The following is a 23,930-nucleotide window of genomic DNA, read 5'->3' on the forward strand; positions in this document are numbered from 1 at the left end:
GGGTCAGAGCAGGAACACCCTTGCACTGCTGTGGCCCAGCACAGGGACAGTTGCTCCCATGTACCCAATTTATGGAGGGAACACATGTGGATGTGCAACTGGGAACATCGAGCAAGTCCAGTTTCAGCTCTGCCACCAGCGACTGCTTGTAAAATAAAGTGAAAAAATTAGAGGGAAAAAAAAAGGGTAAATAAATAAATAAAGAAATAATAATTAAACCAAATTAAAATAAAAAATGTATTAATTTTTATTTTAAATTTAAAAACACAAAAAAGGGAAAAGTAAGAATAGAGTAAAATAAAATAGAACAAAAAGTAGAATAAAAGAAAAATTAAATTAAATGAAATAGAATAGAATACAATAAACCAGAACAGAATACAGTAAAATAAAATCTTAATTTCCCCGAGTATCACCCCCAATGGTGAGATTCGCTTAAATTACACAGCTCTGCTGAGTTACACCCCACCCCACCCCACCCCACTCCACTCCACTCCACTCCACTCCACTCCACTCCACTCCACTCCACTCCACTCCACTCCACCCCACCCCACCCTACCCTACCCTACCCTACCCTACCCTACCCCTACCCTACCCTACCCTATCCTATCCTGTCCTGTCCTGTCCTGTCCCGTCCCGTCCCGTCCCGCCCCGCCCCGCCCCGTCCCGTCCCCAAGGCAGCAGTTCCCGCGGATAGCTCCTCGTGACCGCGCGTAAACCCCGCTCTCCCCGCCCCCACCTCCCCTCCCCTCCCCTCCCGGCGGCGCGCGGGTCGGGGGCGTGTCCGTGCGCGGCGGGGACGCGCGGAGCGGCGCGGGGACGCGCGGAGGGCGTTGAGGCGCAGCATGAGGGAGCAACCGTCGCCGCGGCGGCATGGAGGGGTTCACCGGCCGCGGGTACGGCACGGACGGGCTCAACAACCGCCCGCTGTTCGGGGAGACCTCGGCCAGGGTGAGCGGCGAGCGCGGGCACGGCGGGGCCCACCGGGACACAGCGGGACCCCAGCACAGCCCCGGGACCCCCGGAGACAGCGCCGGGACTCCCAACACAGCTCCAGGACCCCCAAAGAGAGCACCGGGACCCCCCAGACAGAGTCCCACAACCCCCAAGACAAGCCCCGGGACCCCAAACACAGCCCCGGGACCCCAAACACAGCCCCGGGACCCCAAACACAGCCCCAGAACTACCGGTACAGCCCCGGGACCCCCAGATAGATCCCGGGACACTCCAATAGAGCCCTGGGATCCCAAACACAGCCCCAGGACCCTCCAATAGAGCCCCGGGACCCCAAATACAGCCCCAGGACCCCCAAAGAGAGCACCGGGACCCCCCAGACAGAGTCCTGCAACCCCCAAGACAAGCCTCGGGACCCCAGACACAGCCCCAGAGCAACCACTACAGCCCCAGGACCCCCAGATAGGTCCCGGGACACTCCAATAGAGCCCTGGGATCCCAAACACAGCCCCAGGACCCTCCAATAGAGCCCCGGGACCTCAAACACAGCCCCAGGACCCCCAGTACAGCCCCGGGACCCCCAAACAGAGCCCAGGGACTCCAGCACATGGACCCTGGCAGACGTCTTTTTACAGACCTCGCCCCACAGCCCTGGTGAGGAGCAGGGCCTTGGGGTGCAGAGAGCGCCAGGTGTGGGGGACCCCCGGGAGGGGCTAGGGTCACCCCAGGCTGTGGCCCCCCCATAGCAGGGCTGGGGGCTGCAGCACCCTCGGTTGTGTGTGCCTGGGTCTCGGCCATTGCTTTGATGGGGATGGGGTGCAATGGGATGGGGGCTGTTTGGACTTTCCAAGTACTTGGAACTGCTGCTACAACGCTAATGTTTAGTAGAAATACAAGTACAGTGATTCCAGCTGAATTTAGGGGTGAAACAGGAATGGTGTGGGATGGGAGGAGGACAGGGGGGACATGTGAGAGGATCAGTGGAGTGGGGATGGCTCTGACAGGGAGTGCTGGTGCTAAGACAACCTTTGCTGGAGCAGTGCCCTGTGCTGGGGCTGTGGTGGCTGGTTCTTGGTCAGGGATCTGGGGAAGTTTCCAGGGATGGGGACTTCAGGGACCGGGATGTGCCATTGGAGCGGGCAGTGATTCCAGCAGCAGAGACCCCAAACTCTCCAGCCCAGGTCAGGCCTTTGATCCCTGATCCCTGTCTCTATCAGCTCACAAAGTAAGTAATAAACATGGGATGCAAATTCCAGATCCTAGGCTGGAATGGGGATCTGATGTCCTACATGTCATCCGCTCCTGCGGCTGCTTTTGGAACCCATTGTATAGGCCCAGTGGTGGCCATTCCTGTGTCCAGTGGACATAGGCTCACTGTGCTGGCTGGGGTGGTTTCATCCCAGACTCCCTTGGTTATAGATGGATACTGGTGATGTCCAGAGCTGGAAATGTTCCATCTCGGGAATGGCAACACTGAACTTTGCTGTGAAGCAGGAGCAGATTTGCTGGGAGAAGTGTGTCTGCCCATGACTGGCTCTGCTTATGCCTGCAGGCGATGGCTGGTGCTGGCACACCAGGACCCTCTGCTTGGGCTGGCCATGAGGCCACGGGGATGGGCAGGGGCAGTGTGTATGCCCCAGGCACCCAAAGCAGGGGTCTTGCACCCTGGCTGGCATTTGGACATGGATGTAGAGATGGGGATGCCCTGTTCTTCCCACCCTGTGTCCTTCTGGTGTCCATGCTGGTGGCTTTGGGGCTATAGTGGGAGCTGTGCAGTAGCACTGGCTTCCTTCCCTTGCCATGGTCCGGGTGCTTCACCCTCCCATACTGGCTGCTGAGGCACTGGGGACAAGCTGGTACCGAAGGAGTCTGGTGGGATGCAGGAGAGTAGCAGCAACGTGGTGCTGATGGATGCCAAGCACTGTGGATTCAGCTGTGGTTACAAGAGATGCAGCGCTGGCAGTAAGCAGGTATAAGGTGATGCAAAGCAAAGGCACAAGCAGTGTAAGGTGGCAGAGATGGAGCGTTGCAGATGCAGGACTTAGGAAAGGAGTTGGAAGCGGGAACTGCTTGGGCTCCTCTGTGATGGGAGCCTGTAAATGTAGGTGGGTGGGTGTTAATTGCTGTGGGTTGGATGCAGAAAGCAAAGGGAAGAGCCTGAGCAGCTCGAGATGGGAATGAGGAGCCTTCGAGGGCACAGCAGCGTGGCCCTGAGCAGAGCTCTTTGCACAGGGAGCATACGCTGTCTGCTCTTCCATGTCGTTTGGCATGGGATCACGGTGTTCCCTGTGGCTGGGATTGCTGCTGCCCATCTGCACTTGCTCAAGTAAGTCATAAAAATGGCTTCTCCATCATGCCTGCAGAGTACCACCAGGTACCTGCCCTCCAGAACCAGCCTGCACCCTTCACCAGGCTTCTGCCAGGGCCTTGTTCCCCACGGGAACAGTGCCCACAGGACACTAACCTGGAGGATGCAAGGTGCTGAGCTGGAATGGGGTGAAGAGCAAAGCTGTTGCTCTGTCAAAGCCTGTACAGCGGGCACAGTGGTGCAGATACACCCTCAGTTTTCCTGTTGCAGCCATGACCCAGATCCCAAAGGATCCTGGCTTGTGCCCTCCTGCTTTGTGAGGATGCTTCCTGGCCTGCCTCCCTTTCCCAGAGGCAGCTGGAGGGAATCTCTGCCCCAGGACAAGCCTGATGCCTCCAGCCACTGCAACACCCTCCCTGGAGCAGGAGGAGAGGCAGAAAACCTCCTGTGTCGAAATGCAGCTTGTGCAATGCTGGAATTCATCGCCTGTGGGGAGCAGCTTTGTCCCAGCTGAACTGGGACCCCCATCAGCTGCAGGGCTGGGTCAGGAATCGGCATCCATGTGTGACCTGCGTCCTCACTTCTCCTGTGCATGCTGCTTTAGTCTTTTCTCTATAGCAGCTACCATAACACAAGAGATGGAGAACAAACCCTCCCTGGATGGGAGGACACTCAGCTCCTCACAGCCCGTTCCTGCTACCCACAAGTGTCTGCCTGGGCTGTCGGACACAGCATGGAGGTGAAAGGCTCCGTCATCCCCAATCCCTTTAGCTGCCTTGGCCTCTGCTTGTGTATTTTTAACCTTTTTGCTGTGCTAAGCTGCCTGGGGCTGAAGTGTCACTGGGCACTGAGGAATACAGCCACTGGCTGCTCTGCCAAGCCTGGGATTTCAGGATCAGTGGCTCTAATCCGTGGAGCCTGAAATACCTTCTTCTGCTGGTGGAACGTTGTAGTGACCACAGGTGTAAGCATGGGGAAGGGGATGCTCTGACCTGCAGGGGCTGGTTGCCACTGAGGGCATCTATTACTTGGTGGTGTGGGATAAAGGGTTGCTGTGCTGGGGGGATGCTCTCATTGAACACCACATAAAATAGGCAGAGATAAGTGCTCTGTGGTCACCTCTGGGTCCAAACCCCTCATTTTCTCTTGTCAGACCAGTCTCTGTCATGGTAAACAGGTTGAATTCTCCCCATATTAAAATTGTCACCATCCAAGTCTGTAGTTAATTAGGAGAAACTTAATCATGGCTGAGTGTCTGGTGGTGTATCCTGTCCATAGGTATGTGACCATGTGTCCATCCCTCTATGGCGCCCTGGTTGTGATTTTGCTCGCTGGCTTAGCCGTAGTGGATGGTGACCCACTGCTGCTCTGCAGCTGGCTCCTTGGCTTTCCTGCCCCTTCCTCTGCTGTTCAAACACCATGGTACAAAGGGAGAAGGGACCCAGGTGCTCACCTCCTGCCACCCCTTGTGTTCCTGACCTGCTGAACCAGAATGCAATCTCTGGGCCCCTTCCATAAAGCCGCCTTGTTGGGCTCCACTGGGTCTGCAGAGCAAACCCGCTGTCCTCTCCTGATACCAGAGTCGGTTTTGGGGGTAAGGACTCCTCCATGTCTAGATTTAGTGACATGGTTTAGTGGTGGCTTTGGCAGCCCTGGGGTGTTTGAGGATCTCAAAGTTCTTTTCCAGTCCAGTTGATTCTATGATTCTATGAATGTATTTCAGTTCAGGTGGAGGAGCTCAGCTGAGCTGTCGTGACACGCTCCCATGGAGGTAGGGTACTTGCGTTCCCCTGGGTTTATTTCTCTTGGTTTGTTTTGGGGGTGGTGGGTACCTTGTACATGGCTCCACGGGGCTGTTGTGCTATTGCCAACACTGTGTATGGAGATACTGGTGAGGAAAAGGTGTTTGTGCCTGGCTAGTGAGGACCTCGCACAGGGGATGCTGGTGATGGAGTCACTGCTGCAGACACCACTGTACCCCCATGGCTTGGGGCTGTAAGAGCACAAATGGGCTGGTTTTATGCCGGGGTCTAACAGAAGAGGTTTTAAAGGGTCTGCTGCTGGCTGTGGTCCTTTACTATGGGGATGAACACAGCATCTGCCTGTCACTGAACCGCAGGCTCAGGTACCTGAGCTCCACCGAGCCTTAGGTCAGGTCTTGCAAGAACATCTCTGCTCTCTGCCTCATCCTCTTTGCTCTCTGCTTTCTTCTCCTGCCATGTGGTACTTCATAACCTGGGGCTTCTACAACTCTTCTTCCAAAATGCAGTGCTAGGAGGGAATATGGATGCAGGACCATGAGGAGGGAAACCTGGGCTGCCCTCCCTGCCGGCTGGGATGTCTTGGGCAAGATGCTGTCACTGCTTGAACTCTTTTCTCCCTTTCCTTTAACCATACCCAACTAATGATATAACTAAAGATACAATCTCAGTATAATTAATTGAAATTCTGGGGGTTTATTCTCTGCACATCTTTCCTGCTGTAGCTGCTTTTCTAGTGTTTTATTTGGGGTGTTACACCTGACTGAGTGTAACCCGCTCTGACTTTGGCCATAGATGTTTATCCTCAGAGCAACACCAAGAAGAAAGGGAGGAGGAGGTATCCCAACAGGGGTGGGAATGTTCTCCTCTTGCATCAAGGCATTTTTTTACTCCAGTGAATGCATCACTATGGGGTCCTGCCCTGGGCACTCACACAGCTGAGTGTCACTGCCAAACCTGATGCCATCTGGGGTGGGATCGTGATGCTGACACCGAGGGATACCTCTTCCCAAAAGGTTGTCTCTTCCCAGCCAAGTGTTTTATGCTCATGGAGAACCACAGAAAGAAGTAGGGGGGAATACATGTCCATCCTAGCAGGGCCCCCTGAGGTGTGTTCAGGTCTGGTGGTGTTGGGGGGGGATGTTTGAGGTGCAGGGAACATTCCACCTCCTTGCCACAGCCCAAGAATTCCCACCTCAGACAATATCAAGCTATTAGTTCTGAGGCTAAAATAAGCTTTTTTGACAACCTCCATCTGTCCATTCCCACTTTTTAAGAAGGATTTGCATAACTGTAATTATTTGGATGCAGCAAAGAATCCAGTTGCCAGTGAGCAAACCTGCTGCACAAGGAGTCAGAGGGAGGGAAACCCTCCTGCGTGGCACAGCTGAGCAGGGAGCCTCGATGGTGCTGCTGGGTGTGCTGGGTTTCACATGGGTCCTGGCTGATGCTGTGCTCTCAGTGTGGTTGGTTACCAGTCTGTCCTATGTGGGTGTTTTTGGCACGACAAGTGTAACCATCCTTTCTTCTCTTCAGGACAGAATCATCAATCTAGTTGTTGGCGGCTTAACGTCCTTGCTGCTTGTTGTGAGTATCCCCCATCCCATCCTGTGTTTCGTGCCTCCCTTAGGGGATGGGCTAAAACCCAGAGTTCCTCCCCAGAATGGGTGGTGACACTTCACTGACCCAACAGGCTGTAGTCTGGGGCCCAGGCTGTCCCTTTGAGGCACATCTGTATTTTGAAACTCTTTGATAACAGGAGAAGGACAGTACCTGACGTCAAGCCATGTTTTAAGATCTGTCTGCACAATAAAAGCCCCAAGTCCATGGGCAGATTGTCCTTCCCCAGCTGGATCTGAGGCTGGGCAAGTGCTTATGACCCAGCAGAACATGTTTACTTCTCTTTACTTCCTTCTACTTGTAATTTATTGCCCTCTATTTATGGCTTATAGAAGTTTTTCCAACTTGTCACTCTGCCGAGCTCTGCATTCCCCAAGCTTTAAAGACATTTAAAGACAAACCCAGGGCCATTGTGACTGGAGAGCACCAGTTCTGTGGTCCATGGTGGCACCATCGTTTGAGAGAAGGCATGCCAGTGGAAAGCTTGGCTAAGCGATGCTCCTACATGGGCAGTATACACCCCCGTGCCTGCTGGCTTGCTGGGTGCTTGGAGGATGTATCCAGCAACAAGCCAGAGTAGCAAACCAAAGCTTTCAGTGTTGTTTTCCACCGCTCTGAAGTCTGTAGTTGTGCAAAGTGGTTTACCTCCTGAATTTTACATCTGCTTCCAGCTCTTCACGGGTGGGAGTTAAAAAGCAGGGAGGGAGGTAAGGATGTGAGCGCTGTGGTACACCAGCATCCTCACTGAGAGTCTTCATCTGTGTTTGCCTCCACACAGGTAACTCTAATCAGTGCTTTTGTCTTCCCGCAACTACCTCCAAAGCCTGTGAATGTATTTCTTGCTTTCTGCATCTCCTTGTGTTGCATCTCTGCTGGCATACTTGTGAGTACCACCAAGTTGGCTGTGTGAGCTTTTGAGTTGGTGAGAGGGGATGAATCTGAGTAAGATCTGCTCGATGTGGTGCCACCTTTTCCACACTCTCCTAGAAAGCCTTCCTGCCTCCATAAAACAAGCTGACAAAACTGTGGTAACAGTTTTGCATTGAGTGCAGAGTAAACGTGTGGACTAAGCCAACTTCTGCAGAGCAGCAGTGATGCAAGACTTGTCACCTCTGTGACAGTGACATCTGTAGCTGCCAGTGGGTACATGAAGTAAGAAGCCAGGGAGCAGAGCAGTGGATTGGGAACAAAGGTGGATTATGCTGCAGAATACCCGGGGTGGAGCAAAACACTTGAACTTGAAGTGGTGGGGCCAGCCAGGCACTTGCAGAAGTCAGGCACAGGGCATGAGTTGCAGTGGTAGGAAGCTACAGATGGTGGCTTTTCATCAGGGTGGTACCAGAGGTTCCTCTATTCAGCAGTTGTGGCATCCCAAGAGAGTTGGTCCTAGGCACTGGCAAAGGGAACTGGCAGGCCAGAGTTCATAGAACAGTGTGGGATGGAAGGGACCTTCAAAGACGTAGTCCAGCCCCCCTGCCATGGGCAGGGACATCAGTGGCTCCCTCTGCTGTAGCATTCACACTCGGAGCATTCTCCTCACCCTGCTGTGACCTAGAACAGTCACAGCCCCGAGCCTCTGCCCCTCATTGCTGGATAAGCTGGGAAGTTGCTCTGTGGTGCCTGGTAGGTGCTGGGTTCTGGTTCACTGTAGCCATGCCTCTGCCCAAGGTAAGACAGTGCAGTGCAAAACCTGATGTTTGTCCTTATCCACCAGCGTGTAGCCAGTTTTGAGTGTTTTAAAAAAAACAACCTGCCCACCTGCAACAGAGCTGACAACACAACCCACGTCTTCATAGCTAACCTGGCACCCTGGTTTTGCAAAGAGCCTGTTTTGGGGAGAAACACCTTGCCAAATCCTTCTTTATGTGTTCCTCAAGCATGCTAAGAAAACAGGTGGTATTTTTTCATTTAATTGTTAAGAGAAGTTGCAGGATTCTACACCTGGTCCTCTCTAGGCAGGTGAAGCTCAGTTGTTTTAAAAGGCAAAGAAAGGTCTCTAAGTTGCCAGTTCAGTTACCACAGAAGGTTTCCTCAGGAGTACCTGGCCTTTTAAAGTAATACAGACTCCTCTCTTCTAGATCTACTGGTATCGACAAGGAGACCTGGAACCTAAATTCAGGAACCTGATATACTATATATTGTTTTCTATTGTCATGTTATGTATATGTGCCAACCTGTACTTCCATGAAGTGGGTAAATGATGGACATTGGGAAGCCCCAGCAGTGATGCTGAGGCCGTGTCAGACTGCTTTTAGCTCTGCTCGAGATGTCGAAGTGAGGACTATCAGCCTGAAAGGCAAGAAGTGGGTTGTGCAAGGATAAATCAGTACATGATTTTCATGTAAATGTATATGTAATGTCCCTCTTGGTCGGGAGAACTACTGCCGTAAGATGTGACATTCTGCTTTCTTTTGAAGAGCTCTTGTTGCGCTTGATGAACATTCCAGTTGTGCTGATGGTTCAGAATGGCACAAGCTTTTTCATTTTGGAAAAACAAAACCCCCTTCATTTTTTATGACTGTACAAACTGCAGCACTGCAGAGGATCTGTAGCAGTACAAATAAATGGCATCTTACAGTTCCATAAGACAAATACTCTTTATTTCGTTGAAACTGAATATACAGTTATTTCTGTTCCCTAGGCAACCATCTGAAACTACAGCTTATTTTTCCTCATGTTAACAAAACCACAGACTGAAAAAAAAGACCCACTTTGGATTATGAAGAACTAATTACGGAAATAAATAAAATAATTTATACAGGAGTCTTTAGTTTCTGTAGCTTTTTCTCTCGATTCCCTAGCTAAAAGGCTGCTGCTCAGCCTAGTGTCTGTTTCAAAACCTTGAATTACTTGGCTTCCTCTGCCTTGGGGCCCTATGCCCAGCTCCTCACAGAGCTGTTTCTCCAAGACACCCTGACACCACCCCCCATCCACTAACTTGCTGCAGAGGTGACTGGTAGTGTCATGTAAACAGCGAGAGAGAAACTGTTCCAGCCTACTCACTACAACCTTCAAAGGAGTTACAAACTTGTGGGGGAGGCTGGTGGGTCCCGGTAGCTTCCCTTTCACACAGCCTTCCCTTTTGATTGAGCTTGCTGTAGTGATGAAGGAAAATTAAAAGCAAAGAAGAAGGAGATTTTTCACAAGTGGTCTTTCTGAGCTCTGCCTGTTGCCAGCAACGGGCTCCTCAGGAACAAGCAGACCTGGCAAGTCCCATAAGCTTCTGTGTCTTCTTCCTAAGCTGTACGTGCACTGAGCCAGGTGAGATGGGAATACAAACCATTTTTCTTCATGATGCTGCCCATGCTCCCTGAAGTCTCTGATGGAATATATTTCTTCCTGAAATGTAACAGTCTCTCACTCCATGTATCACAAGAGTCAGTAAGTGCAGAAATCCTCACCCATTCTTCATGAAACGTGTGCAAACTAATTCTTGCTGCTGCACTGAGGCTACAGTCCACGATCTTTGACTTGCATCCAGTTTTCCAGATGTGCAGTCCAAGCACATCAGTAACGCGTCGGATCCGAACTGACCACGTGGATGCTACCAGTGAGCACTGCAACAGAGGCTCTTTAGAACACTGAGACACCCTGGCTGAGACACAGTACACCAGGCTTCAGCTGGCTGCACTGTGACCCTTTACAAAGGAGGTAACCAGCCTGAGCAGAGAAAGTGCACTGTAGTCATTTCACACTGGAAGTTTCTGTTTAAGGACACAGACTGACTCCTTTCTTTGGAAATGCGGCACAGGGTTGTAACTGATTTCACGATGAAAACATGGTCAATAGAAAACGGACACCATTTCTGCTTCTCAGTGACAACTCACTAAATCTTCAACATCCTTTGAATTTTCTGAGTCAGGACTGCCCAGCGATGAGCCAATGATGTGGGACCCATCTCCGTGATGCTGCAGGATAGGATCTGTCAAGAGACACAGTACATCAGAACTACTTACTGTGCCATTATAACAAGATGTAAAATACACTTAGCAGACAGAATTGCCATCTGGAATTTTAAACAACTTTAAGCAATATTGCTCGCACTGGGCAGTTCTCAGTTTCTAGTGTCAAGGTAAGCTATGACTAATACAGATGCAGAGTCACATTTGGTCCTATCAATCAGTGACTACTGTATCAGGCCTAGTGCTGATCCTCTGATGGCTCTACAAGGAGATCCCTCCTCTGGAAAGCAGTATTTATTAGGTGCAGCAGTGGGAGAACGTATCTGTGCTGCTTCCAAGCCTTAGACGACTCTTGGCACTGGGAAGCGTGGCACAAGCTGAGTGCTGTGCAAACACTCCCCCAGAGAGCCCAGCCCCTCACCATGAGAGGCATCAAGTGCATTTCTGATGCCTCTGGTTTTCTCTCAAATAAGAACTAAGTTTCATTCAAGCACCAGGCATGAAGAAATGCCACTAAAGAAGGAGTTACTTATTAGCCTGTATGCACTAATTTCAAGGCTCAAGGGTGATGGAAACAGTTCAGCAGCAGATGAAGCAGCTGCTGTTCCAATGCTTTTCTCACAGGGTTAAGTGGGACTTTCTTCCATTTCTCCTGCTACCAGCTGGGTAACCAACTTGCTTAGTTTCATAGCAATGACATGGAAAACTACTTAAGGGAAAGCAAGGATCTAGAAAATGTTGTTTACAGGAACTCTCAAGTGCCATTTATGAATCCTACCTCTGGCATCGACCATCTGAAAGGAACTGTCGTACCTGTTAGAGTTGTCAGGGGCAAGACTGATTCACTGTCTATATCATCTGTTGTCTGGATAAAACCATGGGAAGAAGGAACAATAAGCACAGTCTCATCATCTATCGTAGGCTGATCAACTTGTTCTTCTATCGTTGGAGAACCCAGGTCCTGCACAACACAGAAGAAGAGGATGTGAGAGTGTACCCTTGGTAGCATAAACAGAAAAACCTGCCTTGCTCAGCCACACTCCATAGTAAGCAATGGACTCCCTGGATGAATTCTCTCTCATTAAATTGAAGTATCAGTTTACCTCAGCATTTATAGAGCATGTTTCATCTAGTGCAGGCATCTAAAACAAGATGAGAGGAATTCGAACTTGTGAGCAGCATAAGTGCAGGAGAGACTGCAAGGTGGTGATGAAATGTTCCCTTTTAAGCCAAATGTTTTGTGTACAAAGAGGAATAACTAAACTTCTCCACTAATTGCTGCCTAGATGTTCTGAGATACTGAAGCATACCTTTATAGTACTTACCAGCTGCACAAACTCAGTAGCTTTATCTGAACTTAGTATTTAGTTTCACAACCTCTACATGTGTCAAGTTTTAACTACTGAACACCCAGCTCAAAAGACCCATTTTAATCGCTGGGTCTTGCCTGCCCCCTCGCTTGCTGACTGCAGGTTGGCTCCAAACTTTTTTAGCTGAACTTCATGACATAGAAAAGTTGTTAACACGCTGATTTTTAACAGGTACAAGTTGTCAATACCCCTGGTCTCTTTCAGTCCTGTAATAACTGCTCCTGCTGCCTCTTCCTGGGCTCTTGTAGTACTGCAATGGCAATAATACATCTGGCTTACTCACTGCCACGCCACACTCCATCACAATCCTGGTTCTGCAAATGCAGTGAAGACATCCTAGACAGTACTGCCAGAATAAGCAGAGGTGTTTGGATTCCAGTTTGTGTGCATGACATGCTTAAGGTTTATGATCTTTAAGGTCCCTTCCAACTCTAACCATTCTATAATTCTATGAATCACTGATGTAGAATACTAGCAAATGTTGCTGGCAGAATGGGGGGTACCTGGACTTACCACTCTCTTCAGAGGCAGCAGGAAATGTCTGGGAGAGGTTACAGCCCTCTCTGTTCAAGAAAATCCTTCCGTTCCTCCATCTCACAGGGTTTCTTTTAGGAAAACTTGTTCCCCTATATAGCTTCACAGTATTTTTATAAAGGCACCTGCCAAAAATCTCCTTCCCCAGTACTGCTGAAGGGGAGCTGACTACCTGTGCTGCAGCTCAGTGCACTTGACTTGGTCCTGATGTGCACCCATTCACACAAGGTGCTGTACACCTGACCTGCAGAAGCAGCTTTCTGCTGAGCACACTGCAGGACCTGCCCATGACAAGCAGTATGCTGCAAGGCTTGAAACTGGGAAGAGGAGGCGTGAAAAACTAAAGAAGCCATTGTGGCAAATGGGCACCTTTCCCAGCCAGAAATAAAACCCTGCAGCATGACTGCCTGCTTCCCACTACCCACACCCACAGTGACAATACTGTCAAATGCATAAAAATAACACTGACTGAGAGAAAGCAACATGCAGGCATGTCTTCTAGAGTAACTTTTCACTCAGAGTTACTCACGGCCGGTTCACTGTTTCCTATAATTTAAACACACATCAAAGTTGAATCTGACTAGAAGTGTAAAGCAGATTAGAATTACAAACTCAGTTTGTTGTACTGTATAGCAAAAAGTTTAGTAGCTCTTTATATTCTGCTTGCCGTAAGTGATTTCTACAAAGTGTAACTGGGAAGTAGGTTTATAGCAAAAATTTACTAATTCTACCTTGAGAGGCTGCAACTTTAAACTGAGAATAGAAAGCTGATAGGCTGCCCCAGCTGTTGAGAATCTCATCACAACTGTATCAACCATGAGACAAGAAAGAGGAAAGTAAACAATAATCCCCAGCTTTGGATGTATTCAGGATTCAAATGCTTCTGCAGTAGCAGACTGGTGAGAGGTACACCTCTTTGTAAAGGCATAATGCATGTGCAGTCTCTATTAGAAACTGTTTCAAAGCAGCAGCCTAACAAAGGCAAAGCCTATCAACAATGGATTTTCAAGTCTGATAAAGCAGAACTACAGCAGCTATAGAGCACTGTGGTTTAGAGAACAGGATGGGGTATTTAGTTTTAACTCATCTTTTTTCACAGTCTAACCTGCTCAAGTTTCTAAGGAAAGTATCTTCCACCTACTAAAGAGAGTTTTCTTCTTTGTAGCATCTCTATTTTCCTTGACTTACTCATTATCATAGTTCCAGCAACTGAAAGATGGAGGAATTTAGTATAAACAATCCAAATACCTGAAATCAGTGGGATAAACTCATTTCTGCATCTCATGTGTGGGAGTGGAATAAAACTGAGGGCAGAAACAGCTTAAATGCTTTGAATTCCAATTTAATAGATATTTTACTGGAGTTCGATGTTTTGTAGAAGTCCTCAGAAATGGAAACTGTGATGCATCTCTGTTACTAGTTTCACAGACCAAAACCTAAATATGCTACCTCACCTCCCTTGCTCAGCAGTCTATCTGCCTGTAAAATATGTGTTGGACAATTAACAGCCTAGTTTAAAACAGCAGAATCAAACAGTAATCAGATGAAGTTGCCAATAATATTCCTACTTTCCACATCATCATGCAAAAGTACCCTGAGTAGTGAAGCAACTCCATAGCTCCTGAGGTATTCCATGTTCCAGATGAAGTCAAATAAAAGCTTTAGTACCAAATTAAATGTCATTGCTTTCACACCCATAACATGTTAATGAAGCTCAAGGATAGAGGGTCTGAACAAAACACTCAGAGAACCATGATGTACTTGAAATCACTGACAGATTTCATATAAATAGCTTAATGCAAAGGTTGAAGATACAATGAAATTATTATCCATGCAGAAATGGGGAAAATATCAAGTACCAGGCACTCCCTTACCTCAGTAACATAAGTGCTGGGTAAATCAGACTGTGTGTCCTCTTCCTGTTTCAGGCTGGCATCTGAAATCTCCTCTTCAGTTCTTACCATAACTCCATCCATCAGTTCACTACTATTCCTGCTGCTGAATTTGGAGGCCTCATCTTCATTGTAGGCTGACTGTTGGTCACTCAGCTTGGACTGATGGATGTCTTCTGGGAAGGTATTCGTTTCTAGGGTTGGAGGATCTGTCAGATGAGCCGACTGAATGTCTGAATCAACAGCAAGTTCTGCCTGAGTGACAGAGGAGGAGATATCTTCGGCAGCCACGGTGCGGATTATGACACTTGGTGCGTGGCACTGCACTGTGACATTGTCACTTGTATTTAGCAAATGCTCTGGCTGTAAGCAGTATTTGCAAAGAGACAAACAAAATCCACCGAGAATCAGAGACTTTCCTCCAAGTATTTTCAAATCTTAGACCAAATAAAAGCAAAAGGATTCAAAGAACTCAGTACTAAGTGTAATTTAGAGTTTTACATATATACTTTGCCTAGAAAGGTTGAACCAGATGACCCTTGAGGTTCCTTCCAACCTGGCATTCTAGAATTCTATGATATACATAGTATGTCACCCAGATCATCTCTTGACCTTCCCTGGCCTTAAATGATGAAATTCATAGACTGAATTTAGTGTCAACTGTTCCTTTAAGTCACAAATAAATAGGCAATATGAAAGAAGCAACTGTTCAGGTGAGGATCACTGCAGATTCAAAAGATCATTTTTTTCCCCTGAATTTTACATCACTTTTATTGTTCTATCTTCAGTTTGCTTCCCTTTCTCTCCAAGAACAAATAACACTGTCACTACTGTACAAGTCTTGTGAACACCAACATTCATTTGCAAGTGTAACTGGAAGCTGTAACAGGAAACTAGTTTTGTTTCACTGGGGAGCAAGCCACTAGATTGAGACACCTTATTCAGCTACAGTAAGCATGAAGTTGCTCCCTAAGCTGTTTTCAAGCAACCTGAAGTTGCTTTTTACAAACAATACACAAAAGTTCTAACTCTGCAGTATTTTAAGCAAAATAACACTGTTACAACTTAAGAACTACTTTTTTAATTTCACATGCACACACAGGGGCCTGCATTGTTCTGTTCCCCTCCCCACACTGCCCAGACTCCGTTCTTTTCCCGGCTCAAAATACGTACCGATAAGGCGTGAACTATGATCTGTTCTGGGGAGGCTGGAGCAGCAGCAGCTGTTAGGGTCATGGTAGGACTAGTCGTCAGTGTTAGAGGAAGGCCTTGGCTTGAGCTTGTCTGTAGTAAGTACGTACCTGGTGTGCCAGTCGGCTGCAGATGGAAAGACTACAGAAGACAATGCAAGTTTAATACACAAACACACTGCCTCCCTAGGCCATGCTCAGAGCATGCTTGCTTACACAAACTAGCTACCTGTAACTCTCCTGGAAAACAAACAAATCCAATCCCTACTGTTGTACTGCACTGAGAAGTAGAAACTCATCTACAGGCTTCAGCTACCAAGAGAAGTATTAAGGAAAGGACCTTAAGATCAAGTTCCAACCCCCCTGCCATGAGCAGGGACACCTCACACTAAACCATGTCACCCAAGGCCCTGTGTCCAACCTGGCCTTGAACACAGCCAGGGATGGAGCATTTACCAGTTCTTTGGGCAACCTGTGCCAGTGCCTCATCACCCTCACAGTAAAGAATTTCTTCCTTATATCCAGTCTAAACTTCCCCTGTTTAAGTTTTGACCTGTTACCCCTTGTCCTACCACTACAGTGCCTAATGAAGAGTCTCTCCCCAACATCCTTACAGAGAACAACAACAAGCACAAAGGAAAACTTCACATCAGTAAAGCATTAGGATTTAAAACATTTAACCCCACTTCATATTTTACTCCACAGCCCTAATGAACACCACTTTTAGACATACATTTTGCTCTGAACTTTTACCTTTTAGACCTTGTAACTTTCAACTTGAGAACTGTTTTTATTTTGGGGGGGAAATGCACAGTTCCATAGTCTAAGAAGTAGCTGTGCCTAACTGAAAAAAGCACAGTAACAAATATCAGTTCTCTTGTTACTTACTGGAAGAATCTCAAAGGTCTGTAGTGTTCCGCTGTTTAGTGCTATTGTCTCAGAGTCAACAGTAGCAGCAGGGGAATCAGTTGAGGCTGCAAAATGAAGAATAGGAAGTATGTATGTCAACAGGTTTCAGCCTTGCAGAAAGCACAATGTACTATAATTGCTACATAGCAGGGTACTGTTAATTCCAGTAAGAGGAAAATGAAAACTGTCTGCAATCCTAATGACAAGGTTCTTCGATTGGTACCCAAGATACAATACTATTTAAAGAGGGCATTCTAAATCCAAAAGAGCAAAAGGAAGAAGGTATGGTTTTAGTGCACAGGGATAAAGGTAAGACAAATAGTTATCTTATGTGATCTAATTACTTTTGTAATGAGATTTATAAGAGGTTTTGGTGCAATGACAGCCTTTGGATTATGTATTCCTTGTTTTAAACTGATGTCAGGGTCTTTCTGTATTTTTAACCTTTTCTGCCCTCCACAGTAAGTCCACCACTGCTGAAACATCAGATGCTTTTCAAGATATCTGCCACCCTGTGTGTTATGATTGCAGTGTACAGAAGCTGTCAGTATTCTTACTACAAGTGTGTAATTATTTATGCAATTAGATCCATTAATTCTAAAAGTAACAAAAAAGAAGCACTAAAACCAGTTTTGATATCAGATATTTCAAGATCATCACGTCTGAACAGCTTGTACCCACAGATTTATACTACATCAAAAAAACTATTCAGAACCATAATTATGGTTAAAAATCTCACAAGTTTTGGGATGCTGGAGGCAGAGTAATATTTTGCCTGGGACTAATTTCATAAATACATAAAAAAAAGGGCAAGAGATCTACATAACAACAGCATTGCTCCAAGCATGGGAAACCTGGCCATCTCAGACTCTGTGGCTTCAAAATAGGATAATTTTGGTCTCTTAAGAAGATACAAGCTCCAATTTTGAAGCTTTTATTGTTGTAGTGGCATGTTCAAGGTTTCCTGCTGCAGATTTCCTGGTACCTAGTAGCAGACAGCTGTAAGGTGTGGCCTGTCTGTTACCTAGGCAGTTATGTTCATAAAGCTTACAGGAATTACCCCTTTGAAACCCTGAGCCTTCTATCAAATGCAGCTGAAAGTGGCTAACAGGTTCAGCTCTCCCAGTTCTGGGGAAGACACAATACAGAATTCACTTTGATTACATGAACAGAAATTCTTCGGGAAAGCTGACTGAAATGGGGAAAAGGCTTGTGAGGCAGACAGGGGCAAGTGGCATCACAGAATAACCATTACAGGATTCAATTACAAAGGACTAAAGGTTACACAACACCAGCACATCTTGCCTGCTCACCAAAACACAACAGCTTTGGCCAAGCTGGGTTGGGAGTCTGAGACCACTGATGCATTACGATAGGTAAAAAGTTCCTGGCTTGGTGTTGTGTGTCATTCTAATTACAAAATAGATCAGATAAAATGAAGCTGACACTTAGTAAGTAGATTTAGGTAGAATAATGTAATGAAATTATAAAGAGAAATTACCAAATGCCTATCTAGTCACTGAAGAGTCAGTTCTTAACCTGATGAACTAATTTTGCAGTCAGCAAGACTGAAGCACTAAGTTTTCCTAATGAACTTCATAAATGACAAACAATGCAAACCAGTACACAATGGCGACCACAGGCTGCCCATGGGGTGACTCAACTAGAGGGACTAGAGTCACTAAGTAAGATTAGTTACAAGAATAAGCAGTAAACACTACAATCAGAATAGACCTGGTAATAAATGTTCGATAATGAGCAAAGTTCATCCTTAAGAGCACAGGAAGCACCAATTTACAACACAATAAAGTGGTCAGAGGGGATTATCAGTGTGACTCAGCAGCTAACACCTTCCAGAGTGATTGTGCCTGGAAATAACTCCGTAATTAAGAGCAGGACTAGAAAAAAACATTATATGCCTTCCCTTGAGTGTCCTTCATCAGAACTCAGGGACAGCAGTGTATGTATTTTACAAAAAGAGATCTTGTACAATGATATTCACTGTTCTGTACAAGAGCTACCAGAAGAAACTTAAGGAATAACCCTTATTCCTTAAAAATAGATACATGTTGCATCTTCATTAAGAGGCTTATGTACTGAAGCCTTTCCAAAGAACAGGTCATACGGCAAGCTCTTGTGTGCATGCAGACAGAGAGACAGCTACAGCCCTATGTGCAGGTGCTCCAATGGCAGCTTCTTGGTACTACTGTCACAGGAACAACTACACTTGCCTAACAAAGTTATAAACAGGCAAATGGAATCCAGAAATCCTTAATGTGAAGTTATGGAAACACCAAAGAAGATTGAACAGAATTCTTTAAGACATGCCCACTCCTCCTTCACCATCTTAACATAAGAAAGCTGTAGGTTTCATTAGAGGACAGTCATTTGTTTCAGCTACTTACAGACATGGGTAATCTGGACTGGAATCTGCAAAGCTGCCATAGGGCTCGGTGCATTGCCTGTGTTCTCCTCTAAGCGAGCCACCCGAATCTGCACGTGCTGCACCCCCGAACTGGGACTGGTGTTTGGTAATCCACTTCCAGATTTGTTCTCCAAAAGCTGGTGCCCAGGGTTGTTTTTTTGGTTCTCATGGAGCTGTTTAAGACCCTTTATCAGCACTGAGAGAAAGAATACTCATGCTAAAGCACACTGAAGAGGCACTCTTGCTCTTGAAATGCTGCATGTGAGATTTACAATGAAACAAGTAACCAAAATCCTTCTGAATCACGGAATGGTTTGGCTTGGAAAGGACCTTAAGATCATCCAGTTCCAACCCCCTGCCATAGGCACGGAAGCCTCACGCTAGATCATGTCACTCAAGGCTCTGTCCAACCTGGCCATGAATTTGGAACCTTAGAGAGATATATCAACTAGAAATGCAGCACATACATAAACCACATTTACAATCAACTACTGGAGTGAACTTGATTTTCTCAAGGAACCTAGACATTTTAGGATGCTTGGGAAAAAAACAAAAAGCTCCTAAAATTTTGTAGCTCTCCAAAAGCATGCATGGTATATCCCCAAGCTACAATCAAGTGTCACTAGTCATGTAATGCTGCTACCAGAAATAAACCCTCAGATCTTACAAAACATGGAAGCGGATTTGCTCAAGAGGTGTCACTGATAAGAGGGAGCAAGAGAGAATTAATCTCACAGTGGTTAACCTACATCTCTTCATCAGTACACGAAGTAGCCCACTGCTACAGTAAACCCACCCACCTTTCTTCCCTGTGATCACTTCAGTTCCACTGAGAGACCAGTTGACTTACATAAGGTTACAAAGGCTGAGGCCTCTGTTTTCCTAGCATTCAATACAGCAAAGTGCTTAAACATCTCCCACTCTTGACAGCATGACATTTTGTCTGGGAAAAGAGAGTGGAGCCTGTTGATTCAGTGGCATATTTATATTATGTTATTAATTATTTGGTACAACTGCTTATTAACGTATAGTAAGTGTAACAGGGCTACCCTCTTGACTGTAGCCTCCAGACACAACCAATACGTAATCACAGCAATGACCACAGCAAAAGTGTCCATTAAATTAAACCTTTAATTATAACATGATTAATCTCACTGATTTTTTTTTCCTCTCCCCAAGTCAAAATAAAGGAGGACTCAAGGTCATGGAGACTGAAATACCCTTTGGCCAAGCACTAATTTCTCCAACCAAGAATGAGAAAATGCTATGAGAGGTGTATATTCTCAATTCCTCCCCTCCTCCTCACTGCATAGATGGTAGTAAATTTACCTTCTGTCTACAGCAAAGGTTCAGTACCTCACACAGACTACATTTTAACATTTTAAAGGTAACAGATCTAACCTGAGGTGATACTGTTAGGCTGCAGATACATATCCTCTTCCACCTGAAGAGGTCACTGCCCTCCATAAAAAGATCCTCATCATCATCTGAGATCTGCCAGCTGAGCTGCTTATATACATGCTCTCACTTAAACCCAAGTGAGGTTAAGTTGGTGTACAACTAAAGAGTACATTTTACATCAGCTTGGCTTGTTTCAACTGAAACACTTAATGACTGCAATCCAACCAGCAGATCCAAGGGGCCCGTAACTTTCAGCAAAGGAGCAATGTGCTCTTTGGCCAGCAATGCTGTAAGTAGACAACAAAATGCACGCTTATTCCTTTGCCATTTGTGAAAGGAGCTTTCAGAAGAGAAGTGTGCAAGTAGTACATTACCAGGGAATGAAACATCTTTGTGGTTTGCAATCTGTCTTTTAATGGTCCACCATTTACTCCGAAGCCACTGTGGTGAGCGGACACTACTCCATCCTTCAGCTAGTAAATCCCAATTGATGTCATTTTCATCAGACACTTCAAGTTCCGCTATCCTGGCAGGATACAGAAAATATTTACCTGTTAGAAACTACCCTCCAGCCTGGAAGGGGTGTTGCACATCTCTGGTCTCGTCACACGTAACAGCAGCAAAATGGCATGCTAGTGAATAGTCCAACAGAGCTCATGAATCGACACAGGCTTCCAAGGCTCCACGCTGCCAGAGGTCAAGCAGAATCATAAACAACAGAAGATGGACTAGACCTGTTACATGATCCAGCCTATCTCCTTGCCATGCAGGATTATTCTCCCTATTTACATAGACATTAGGACTTTGATCAGATTATTGTGAAGCATTCCAAGTGGTGGTACTTGCATCTTTTCTCTTTGGAAAGCCATTCCCCAAACACATCTTCAAGGCAGGAAACACTTCCTGAGATTCATTCTGAACTTTCACTTACTTAATTTCATGTTATGATATTTACTTCTATTTTCTCATCCATCCTTAACATAGATTTTTGCCTCCTCTCAGATGCTTCCTTGCCAAAGCAAATGAAGCTAACTACAGTATAGAACAGTTCCTCCTAAGTCAATCCCATCAGACTCTCTAGGTAAGGGACAGTCTTCACATAATTTTGGCACATGTTATTCACACACTGGATTCTACCAGAATCTGTCTGAATACTACACATACCTCTGGGCTGCCTCCACCTCATCTGTATGTGGAACATATGAACAAGAGATGAACAGTGACAGAGGAAAAGATATTTTTGCAAGTCAGGAAAAGTTCTCTTCACAAACCAAGCAATAGCACTCAAAACTTCCAGACTTAAAAAAAAAAAGGGGGGGGGGGGGGGGCGGAAGAAACAAGCTACCAAAACCAGCCCTGCAGGATGAGTTAAGGATTCATAGACAGACCAAATCAGATACCATTTGTACACAAATACTAAGAATTCTAAGCAGCGCATTCTGAAATGTGGAATCAGATTCCTCATCTGGAGTTCACATCAAACAGCCTCAGTAAATCAGTGAAAACTGCTTTGTAAATAATGCTTAGATTCCCTGGATGCCTTGTTTATTTATTCCCACCCAAAACTATTAACCCATAAAAAATCCACTGGCTAAAAATGCCTGAGTTAAAGGCACTCAAAATGGTAGGAGGACTGGAGAGAGCAAAAGATTTCCAAATTGCTTTCAGGTTGCCAGTTCAAATGTAATCAAACATGTTGATATTCAATTAGTGTTTGGTGGCCTACATGAAATTAATTTGCACTCTCAGTTTAGTTCTTTGCAGACAAGATGTCCACATCAGAGAAACCACTATTACACTTGACCCTTGCTGGTCATCTTAGCAGAGAGGCCAAGGACTGAATGGGCAGGGAGACTGAACTACCCTCCAGTTAAGAGTTAAAGCGCACTGGTGGGGCAATGTGTGGGAAGCTTGCACGGTTGCTGCCTGTGCTGTACCTTTTCTGTGGAATAAAGAAGATTTAAGTCTCCAGGGTTTTCAATCTGACACCTTTCACAAACACTAACATTCACTAAAAAAACAACAAAAAAATTATGTTCAATAATTAATCTCTGGGAACTGTAAACACAGCAGTGATTTTTGGTGGGTTCTAGAGTTTTTAGTGCCTAAGAAACCAGCAAAATGGACCCCAAGGGAATCCTGCTAGTGTCATGTGTTACAAACCTTTAAAAGTAACTAAATCAACAAACCTCAAGATGAGATTTATTTCATCTTCCTTGGTCCACTCAGTACCCCCACTTTGTTTCCAGTTGAGATAGTTGAGCCATTTAGAGCGGCACTGCTTTTCAGAGCGTGTCCCGACCCGTTCTGCCACAGCAGCCCATGACACACCTTGTGTGACAATGTCACCTGGTTCTGTGCTTGTCAGCTCGTGCACTACTTCTGCTAGTCTTTTTTCTTCCTTCTCTGTCCACTTTCCTGAAAGAGAAAAGCAGCAGATGCCTTGTTGCCTTGTTCTGATCCATAACATACCAACAGACTTTTATCTTCAGCACCTAACACCTTATTTCAGATTGATTTGTGAAGAAAATGTAACTGTTCTTACTAACCAACAATATAAATCAATTCTTTGTTAGCAAATGCGTAATTGCATCGTTTCATTGCTTTGCTGCCAAGTTCCTTTCCCTTCCTCTCCCAGATGAATGAAACCACAAACAACTTATCAAGATACTGATCCAAGCAAACTGGTCCAAGCTATGTGAACTGTGTATTTGTTAAGTAAATTAACCATGCAACGATTTACCATCCAGTAATTACATGAGATCTGACTAAAATTTCCTTCCATTTGGATATATACACTACAAAATAAACAGTACTTTACTCCTAAAGTGAATCTGTCTCTTAATTGACACCAAATATACAGTGGATGTTTATAATCATCAAACACAAGGGAAAGTACTTTCTAATTTACCTCAATAAAATATGCTCTGGTGGCATAAAGGTATGATGGATAATGGATTGCAAAAATAAACTGAGTGTTCTGATCTTTAAGAAGTGAAACTGGAGAAACCTATAGCAAATATGTGCTAAGTATGTCCCTAGATTTCACACTCTAAGTTCCTCAGTTCAGAGTGACAACACTGACAAAGGCAAAGGTGACAAGTTTTAACTGGAGTGTCCATTATTGACACCAGCATTTACCTCACCTGTGTTGCAGGTATCCTTCATCAATCTACATCGATCTTTTACAGATGAAGCACTTCTCCCCAGTGCAGCTCCTATTGTGGCCCAATCGTTTCCATGCTTTACTCTTAGCCTAAACAGACACATGCTCATTAAAAACCAAATAAATGTGCAGTTTACAGGCTTAAAGACAGAATGGGGAGTCACTCTGATATAATTCAATGCCAGTATTAATGTTTTCTATCATCACTGCTAATTTTTATGTCTTTCTAGAAGCGTTTTGGGCCAGCTAAGCCACATGATACTCATAAAATGCTTAATATCTGTCTTGCAGGAATGTTCTGAGGTTTAATTACAGTATGAATGCTTAGATAAACAGCCAACATCCATTCTACACATGTTCCTCAAGGATTTTCAGGTGGAACAGAGATCACTTGAGAATCCTAAATAACGCCTGATGAAAATCCAGGCATCCTACAGTTTAAATGAAGTAAACCACTGCATAATCGTGTTCATCATTTTAACTGTTATTTCCCTCCCGCAGA

General features: G+C 45.8%; 2 protein-coding genes across 7 annotated transcripts in view; one reads left to right on the forward strand and one right to left on the reverse strand.

The window, feature by feature from the left end:
• The first annotated feature begins 780 nt into the window (after positions 1–780).
• TMEM243 (transmembrane protein 243) lies at positions 781–8,896 on the forward strand. Of its 2 annotated transcripts, none has more exons than XM_061467265.1 (4): positions 781–948; positions 6,556–6,606; positions 7,418–7,522; positions 8,718–8,896. In XM_061467265.1, exons 1-4 carry the CDS (start codon positions 871–873, stop codon positions 8,838–8,840), a joined length of 357 nt encoding a protein of 118 aa, XP_061323249.1. In that variant the 5' UTR covers positions 781–870; the 3' UTR covers positions 8,841–8,896. The 2 variants fall into 2 exon arrangements, with proteins under 2 accessions (XP_061323249.1, XP_061323248.1); XM_061467264.1 differs by lacking the exon at positions 781–948 and adding an exon at positions 6,087–6,128.
• A 690-nt stretch (positions 8,897–9,586) lies between these two features.
• Positions 9,587–23,930, reverse strand: part of DMTF1 (cyclin D binding myb like transcription factor 1) — a 29,751-nt gene continuing 15,407 nt past the window's right edge. For 4 of the 5 annotated variants that reach the window (XM_061467262.1, XM_061467263.1, XM_061467259.1 and 1 more), the window contains 9 exons: positions 23,409–23,518; positions 22,452–22,680; positions 20,637–20,788; positions 18,842–19,057; positions 16,416–16,501; positions 15,511–15,669; positions 14,320–14,700; positions 11,355–11,502; positions 9,587–10,561 (listed from right to left, as the gene is read on the reverse strand). In XM_061467262.1, the coding sequence (XP_061323246.1) occupies positions 10,452–10,561; positions 11,355–11,502; positions 14,320–14,700; positions 15,511–15,669; positions 16,416–16,501; positions 18,842–19,057; positions 20,637–20,788; positions 22,452–22,680; positions 23,409–23,518 (1,591 nt within the window). In that variant the 3' untranslated portion in view covers positions 9,587–10,451. Of the gene's footprint in view, positions 10,562–11,354; positions 12,258–14,319; positions 14,701–15,510; positions 15,670–16,415; positions 16,502–18,841; positions 19,058–20,636; positions 20,789–22,451; positions 22,681–23,408; positions 23,519–23,930 lie in introns of those variants that run through there. The other variant, XM_061467261.1, reaches the window with a different exon arrangement.

Source organism: Pezoporus flaviventris, unplaced genomic scaffold (genome assembly GCF_033815535.1).
Source record: "Pezoporus flaviventris isolate CSIRO_AGI_PZ_B2104156 unplaced genomic scaffold, CSIRO_AGI_Pfla_v1 ptg000045l, whole genome shotgun sequence".
Taxonomy (NCBI): Eukaryota; Metazoa; Chordata; class Aves; order Psittaciformes; family Psittacidae; genus Pezoporus; species Pezoporus flaviventris.

Coding starts and splice junctions, on each gene's coding strand:
- TMEM243 (XM_061467265.1), top strand. CDS start 871: ATGGAGGGGTTCACCGGCCGCGGGTACGGCACGGACGGGCTCAACAAC. Junction 949..6,555: donor TCGGGGAGACCTCGGCCAGG/GTGAGCGGCGAG, acceptor TCTTCTCTTCAG/GACAGAATCATCAATCTAGT. Junction 6,607..7,417: donor TAACGTCCTTGCTGCTTGTT/GTGAGTATCCCC, acceptor GCCTCCACACAG/GTAACTCTAATCAGTGCTTT.